The following is an 8,150-nucleotide window of genomic DNA, read 5'->3' as shown; positions in this document are numbered from 1 at the left end:
CACAGAAATTCTCCCAAGAGGTCAAGCAGAGCACACCATATGGTCCTCAATGGAGATAAGACACCCAGAGAATCAGAGAGCAGAGGATCTCCTCTACAGATCCGCCCATGAATAATAACTACATAATTCATTCAGATGCACATACCCTCACCCCACAACAACAGAATTCCCTGTTGAACTGCTAATACTATCAGCACCTCTATAACTCCTACTTAATTGAGCTAATACGACTGGCACAGTGTGAAAATAACCTGACCTTTGTTCACTCATTCTTACCTACATTGTTTGTGTGTGATTTCCATTAGCACCTGCACGACGTTATGCCGAAGACCACATTCACCCGCCTGATCATGAAGATGATCTGCGTGAAATATTCAAACCTCCCAGAGCCAATTAGGGTAATGGGGGTGTATTTGCATATTTAGACGGAAGGGGGAAAGATAAAGGGAGAAGGAACAGATGAAGGGCTGGAGGGATGGAGGAATGAGGAAGAAAAGATAAAAAGAAAGAAAAACATCATTGGAAGGTTCATAAAAATCTTTGCAGGCTTCTGGCTGTGTCTGTTCATTGACTGTTACAACCAAAGCTGTCATCACATTACCAACGGCACTGCAATATCTGAGAGGATTAATACAGAAAAATACACAAAATACGCAAAAATAACTTTTAAAAAAGACTGGTTTGTTAAATGCAATTGATATTATTTAATGTATTGAATGAAGGCTGGAAAAATTTGGCAGATTGAACAGTTTGATCTGTTTCATGACCTTTTATCAAGGTTATAGGCTTGCTTCTTGATTTTACACAAACATCAGTGGTTTTCTGTTTAAACTAAGTTACATTACTTGATATATCTTAGTCAACAATTTAGTCAGACGAGTTGTACATAAGATAAAAGTAAACTTAAACTCCTAGTTAGTGAGAGACTATGCATTCTTTGAGCATCATAGCAAGCAGACAGTTTGTTGAGTTGAAGAACATAAGATACACAGAAGTTAGAGAATTAAAACCTTCAGGTACTTTTAGAAAAAGAAGTAAAATACTTTTATTTTGAAGACATTGCAATTATTCAGCAAAGAGATGATTTCAAATGAAATGACCTTTGCAGCACATGTATGATCCTTCAAACTGCTTTCATCATGTTATTGATTGTATTGGTTCTGCGCTGGAGACATTTCAACAGGAACAGCCTTTATCTGGTTCAATGAAACGGCCCTGCTATTGAGCGCATAGGCTTTCTGTTACATTGTCAGAACAAACTGAGACGTTTAAGCCGAACTGAACCGTCATTAAAGGTGAAATATGTAACGCTTGTCAGCTTCTTTTTTTTGAAACACAACTTTAAGGTGGAGAGATAAAATGTCTTGATGCATGCTCAATCATCCAGGTAAGTAAAGGGAAAGCCCATCTCTGAATCGAGGAGGGGGCCTAAGGATACATCTTTCACCATCTTACAATGCTGTGTGAGTGACAAAACATTTCTCCTAGCGTTTTCAGTGGGAGAAATGTTTTGTCAAATTGGACATAAATCCCAAATAAATAAATCGGACATAAATTTTGTCAAATTTTGTCCGATTTTGTCAAATCGGACATAAATGGACGTCCATTTATGTCCGATTTGGGATTTAAGGTGGCGAATGAATGGTGTTAGGGAGCTTCAATAGTAACAAGACAAATTTATTAAGACATTACTTTTCGATTGTTTATCTTCTGATTTAGAGATAAACACATCCACATGTCTGCACAAGCCTGCAGCAAGGTGTCACACTACCTAATGCTGTGATTGCTATTGAAGTGCAAGCTCAAAATACTAAAGGCCTATAAAATAAATAAATATATGAAATATGAAATCAGTGTGTCAGTGCTTTAAACTTGCATCCCTTCCAGCAGCCAGCAGGAGGCGACCTCTCTGGCAGCACAAAGATTTTGAATTAGTGTTTTTCAATACAGCGCTGTTTTCATTTTGTTAAAAAGGTAACAAATGGCTTGTGTTGCTACCAGAGTTGCGGGTCTTAGTGAGATCTACCTCTTACTTATCATTTCCACTATCAAAAAACCAAGATAGTGGCAGGCAAAATGCTAAAGGCTCCAAAATAGCAGGTAACAAAGCCCATGGCTCACGGTGGCTACCATCCTCTTATACAGCCTGAGAGAGGTGGCAGTGATGTCACCTGGTCTCTGCATATTTAATCATATTATATAGTCTGTAACCTGCAAACAAGGAGCACAGAAAAATAAGAATGAAAAGCAACAGGAAAATGCAGACACAGGGCACCACACACAACATAACAATGATTGAAAGTGATTACTCTTAACAGCCTATAAACTGACTGTTCCCATGGCTGGCTACTGCTTCTCATCATTCGATATAATAATAAAAATAACGATAAAGTCTACTTTGTTACGATTATTATTTATGCTAATATGATTTTAGTTTTTAATTTTCAACAAAGTCACACACAGACACCGTCTCACACACTCATTGGCATGCCATCGCACGCATTCACAGTAACAGGCACAGGCTTTGTTCCTTATTAAAGATACTTGGTGTTTTTTATTTACATCATATAAGACAGAAGATGTGCCCTTAATGTCAGTCAGAAACCAACAGTTGTCATCATGCCCCTTCCATATACAGTACATCTAATTCCAACAGCAGGGTCAAACGGGGTTCATTTCCGGGGTCAGTTTTGTTATGTTTACAACATCAAACACCAAAGTACAAGAGCCTCTGCAGACTTTTGAATGTGATTATAAATCACTGGGTCTCAAATGAAATGATTAATTAGTGCTAAATTAACCTATGGAAGCTACTATTTCTCAAAGGTTGGAGCTGAACATAGAAATACACATCTTTTGGCGGACCCAGGCATCAACCCTCATTTGTTTCTGCTGTTAAAACTAGACTGTTAAAACAAATAAAGTCCAGTTTCCCATCATCTTTGACCCTTTGTACTGTATGTCAGTGGGGGTGAAGCTGAACTTGGCAACAAAACAATTTATAACAATGTCCTGCAAAAAACATAGCAACTTTATTCTTCAGTAAAAATGATATTTTCATGCTATTTCAGTTAAAGAAAATGCTTCATGAATGCATCATCAAACAAAATCATTTAATAAAGTAAAACACAGAATGAAAAAGTAACAAAAGTGTCTATATATTTTTTTAAGTTCTTGAAAAAAAAAGAAGACATTACCGAGCGCGTGAAGGTTTTGTGGGACAGTGGTGTGTCAAGAAAACCAGCCTGCCTTTAGATGGATGAAACATACTGACAGAAAGTATAAAGCTGAAATAAAGAAATAAGGACAACAAAGCAGAGATTTTTGTTTTGCTACAACTCACAATTCACTTTGGAATTATACCAAAAGGAACCTGCAAAGTAATCGTAATACAATTTCAGGTTTGTTTGTTTTTTCCCATGTGGAATACATTAAATAGTTGAAATTGTACAGATTTTGCTAATAACTGGTGTTTGTATTATCTCCTATTGTTTGACCCACACACACACAAAGTCACACAATCAGGCACGCAGACAACAGCTGGAGAAGTCGTGGATGTATTTGGCTTTGTCTCACTGGACGCTGGACCCTCACACACTTACTTAACAATATTTGTTCATGTTCATTATTTGAGACAATTTATACACTATAGCTCAGTTGTATTGCCATTGTTACCTTAAAGTACGCCTGTGTGTGAGTAAGTCACCGACTTGCACTCGAGTGCAGTGGTGTAACACTGTAGAGAATCAATACCTGCAACACCTGTGCATCTAAATAGACTTGTTAGATCAGGCCAAACATTTATTATTATGCCAAGAATCTACAGACTTGGAGATGTAAGGACTGGACACAAGTTGTGTGGGTGTAATGCTGGTGTAACGTCCTATTTTTAGCCTACCAGCAAAAATTTAGGCACTGCACTACATTTATGCTACAGTAGATTTATCAAGTATACATTAATTTGTCTATGCATTATCGCCAGGATGACAGCTGGGAAGTACTTGTACATTTGTATGCGAAAGCCTGCCCTGTAAAAACCTCCCCCCAGGCTCAGTAACACAGCTGTCAAATACACTTAACAAGGTTTCTGGGAGGGGTTATCTTACTGGTGGGTACAATGCAGTAGTTGAGTCCTTCCAAAAAAGAAATTAATGCAAATATTGTCGATTATTTGCAGCAGTAACACAAAATTTTAGGTAGAATTTAAAGACACTTTGAAAATTGCGGTTTTATATAAAATCACCCTTCTGGTACCTCACAGAAAAGCTGTGAAATCTAACTTTATGGTCAATTAAAAAACAATAACCACCTTTTTACTTTCCCTGGCTTGAAAGACCGACTTCCCTTAACTCTGGAAGACCTGATGAACACCATTATGTCTGACGTACACGTTACTTTTCACTGATAGGCTTGACACAGTTTATGTAAAGAGAAATGCTAATCTTCTGAGCCACTGATAAATACTTACATAAGATGCATGTTTTGCTGATGTCTCAGATGGTTACTGCAGATTCTGGTTCTCTATACATCACACAAAATGAATGGACGGTCTGGGACAGATTTTTTTTTTTTTGCTCTGCTGCCGCAAAGTGTAATAAAATGTTTAGCAACCCCCTACGCAAACTAATCCACTGATTTAAGCTTAAAGTTGACTGATGACTCTAAGTGAAGATAAACTCTCTAAGCTTAAGATGGCAAAGCTGTCCCACTAAACAACGGCACCTAGTTTCATGTTAATAAAAAACTTTTTCGCTGTGTTGCAACTCGTAATATTTTTTAGGCAAAAAGCTATGCTGCCATGTTTTTGACTGATGTGTTTATTGTCTAGCCAACTGTTTGTTAATAGGAAATGTGGGTAAGATGGTGACACGTAAAAAAAATAAAAATTAAATAAAAATGTGCAAGCCTTCATTGCTTTCTAATGCTTCCTCCCATCTGAGACTCTGCTGACAGAATTTTATGGCAACAATGAACACTGGCAGTTTAAAAGGAAATCTGTGCTGTTTGCCCTTTTAACACCATTTCCATCAGTTTGGAACAACACACAGTTGTGCTGGTGAATGTCTAAGTTAGAGGGCAGAAAAGGTATTTGTTATTGAATTTTTTATATTAATGAGTTTCAATGTGTAACCATTGTTTTTCCTCCCTGCTACTACCGCAAGCCATCAAGATGTGGAAAGCAGGAATAAAACCTGGTGTTCTGGTGTGTCTAAATGCACATTTGGCACTTTTTTATTTGATCTTGTTGGGTTCAAGCAACAAGAATTTGGCAAGATGTAGTGAATTTGCGACATCTTATTCCTATTAAAATTACGAACTATAATCTGTGCTGGAGTAAACCAGTGACGAAACCATTCTTTTCTCTCGGAACAGATGTTATTATCAGTTTATTAAGTAAGTTAGATTTAAAGCAACATGAGCAATAATGTGATGTTGTCAAGCATGGAGAGGAAACAATGAGTGCCGCTCATTCGAATTTAAATAACAAAGATCTTATGCATGTTTTTTGCTTGTTGGGGGCCATCCATTAGTAATAATTTCATTTAGGCTGTTATCTCTGTTCCCTTCATATCATAATAAAAACATTTCATTTAACATCAAATATATATCAATATAATGGAAACTATAACCCCATATATTTGTTTTCCCTTAATCAACCATTTAAACTGATATAAACATTTTTTTACTCAACTGTTTAAGTATAAAATAATACCCAAATCTGCCGAGGCTATCAAATATACAAAGACTATTCAACTTCAAACCTTCAGCTCCCACTGCATGATGATAGCTTATGACGACTGTCTCAGATGAATTCGCTTGACATCGCTTGATTTGCTTGAGCAAATTATACTCAGACTACTACGTAATCTGACACCTGGTGGTTGCACCTGATAGGGCTAGTAGAGAACTGCATACTGTATATTAAAAATTTAAAGCCGTTAAAACAGGTTATGTGTGTAAGTGTGAACTGTGTAAGATACGCATACTACGACTAAGTGTATAATTTGGCACAGTACTATATTATAAGTACTATTTAGTGTGTAGTATTGGATCTGGACACAGTCGGGTGAATGCAAATTAAAATATCTGAATTCATTGAGGAAGGCTTGATTTATCTTGCCAACCAATCATTACCATCCAAGAGTGAAATGTACAACAAATACAAAAGTGGCTTAAAACCATTGGCACATGTCATTCTTCCTTTCATGTCATTAACCATTTTTTAAAAAGTCATTAAACAACTTAAAACATGAGATAAATTGAGCGATCCTTATATTTTCTATTCAAATATTTCAGTTCAATTCATCTTATATCTGTCCAAATTTGAGCAATAAAAAGGCACTGAGCTGGGAATAATTTTCAGACCTACACATATAATATGCAATGAAATGGCTGGACTTGGGTTGGTTATAGTTTTCAGTAGGTTAGAAGCAGACAGACCTATAAAGTCAGCCTAATACTCGTGGTTTTGGCATTTGTCCTTAGATGACTGCTAAATTGTCTCCTTTGTGCCTCTCATTAATCACCCGCCACCACAAGCAACTGCTCCTAGGTTGATGCTTTCTAATATAACAAGTAGCAGTTGTTAGACGTATGTTTGGTAAAGCATGACATTACATAGAGACAGCTGCAAGGGGAGGGAGGGGTTGCTGTGTTGTTATCATCCTTGTAAAAGTGGCCATGATGCACAGCAAACGTTTATGGCAATGTTGCCATCTTTCAAAAATTCACCCGACTTCATACTCAGCACCCAGTTTGTTAATGGGAAGTGGATTTGTTCAATTTGCGCAGTTCCATTTCTATTGAGTGCAATTCCGGTCATATGTTTGGTCTATCTCCAGGCTTTCTCCAAGCATTCCTGTGTTTAGACGCAGGTCAGAGAGAACCAGATTCCAGGTCTGGAGCTGAGGAATCCAGCTAGATCATGAAGGTTTATATTAAGGTTTCTCTTCTAATTGATTCCATCAGTACACTTCCCTGGGGGAGGGTCCTTGTGAGACTAGCGCAGTAGCTGTTCCTTAAGTCTTTTGAACCGTATCTCCTTTGCTCAGGAGAGACGAGGGCATGTTGTTCTTCGTCACTTATGATGAAAGCCTTTTCAAAGTTCCATTCATACAGGCCATCCCACAGGTCTGAATCAAAGTTTTTCTTAAATAATGCATTTGCATATCCAAAGATCTGTGTAATTGGTTTCCTGCACAAGTTCAAAATCCAGTCACTAACATAATAATTAACTGTGTAACCTGGTCTGTGTATGGGCTCTACAAACTTGTTTCTCTTAGAAACATGGTCCCAATACTGTAGGAGACTTTCCTCATAGAGGCCGGAGGAGCGGAGCGAGAGCTGGTCAGTGAGGCGTGACTGTGGGATGTGCCCGCCTCCAGAAAGTAACATGTCCCTGGGATCTCTTTGGGAAAATTCTCTGGGAGGTCCAGCCTTGAACGAGGGACAAATGAAAAAGAGCGGTCGTCTTTCAACAGTCTGTTGAAAAGAGATGAGAATAAGAGAAGATTAAAAAAAGTAAAACAGAGGTCAAGTAAAATAACGTAAATATTTAAAAATAAAATCAAGTTATGATCGAATAATGAGTCACACTAAAACAATAATGCCAAATAAAAAGCCTGTGAGGGCGTATACTTCCATAACTTAAGGTACTGTATACAGTATATATGCAACACATTTTTATGCAACATACAGCACAGGTACTTACTGATACGTTGTGGGACTAACATTGATACACCTGGGATGGCTTCCTGATTCAAACTTGCTGGCCAGCGTCACATTGTTTCCAAACAAGCAATAGCGTGGCATCTTAACCCCGACCACACCTGCCAGCACCGAACCTGTGTGAATACCTATCCTCAGCTGAGACAGAAAGGAAAGAAGGTGGTGGGAGAGAAAAAAAAGAAGTGGAAGGTATGTTAAAGCAATGAAAGGATTTCATGTGCATATCTTGGAAGCACGCATGCACTTGGCATTAAAACAGACTCTATACAGCTGCTTTACCTGAGTCTGTTTACAGTCCAAAGAATATTACTGTCCGCATCAAAGTTCAGAGCAAAGTGCCCAAACTGAACTCGTCCTGGCCTCTGAAATGAGTAAACAAACCTGCCGCTGTTGCAGATGTTCATAAATTTGATTTCCCTGCT

At 37.9% G+C, this 8,150-nt stretch overlaps 1 protein-coding gene across 1 annotated transcript in view; it reads right to left on the bottom strand.

Annotated features, from left to right (window-relative positions):
• Nucleotides 1-2,534: 2,534 nt before the first annotated feature.
• Nucleotides 2,535-8,150, bottom strand: part of gucy1a2 (guanylate cyclase 1, soluble, alpha 2) — a 44,874-nt gene continuing 39,258 nt past the window's right edge. Inside the window, exons 8-9 of the mRNA XM_031743322.2 lie at nt 7,712-7,866; nt 2,535-7,482 (exon numbers count right to left, since the gene is read on the bottom strand). Coding sequence (XP_031599182.1) covers nt 7,263-7,482; nt 7,712-7,866 — 375 coding nt within the window. The 3' untranslated portion in view covers nt 2,535-7,262. The remainder of the gene's footprint in view (nt 7,483-7,711; nt 7,867-8,150) is intronic.

The sequence above is a fragment of the Oreochromis aureus genome, linkage group 14 (assembly GCF_013358895.1).
Source record: "Oreochromis aureus strain Israel breed Guangdong linkage group 14, ZZ_aureus, whole genome shotgun sequence".
NCBI classification, from domain to species: domain Eukaryota; kingdom Metazoa; phylum Chordata; class Actinopteri; order Cichliformes; family Cichlidae; genus Oreochromis; species Oreochromis aureus.
This window is presented reverse-complemented; position numbering and strand designations above follow the sequence as displayed.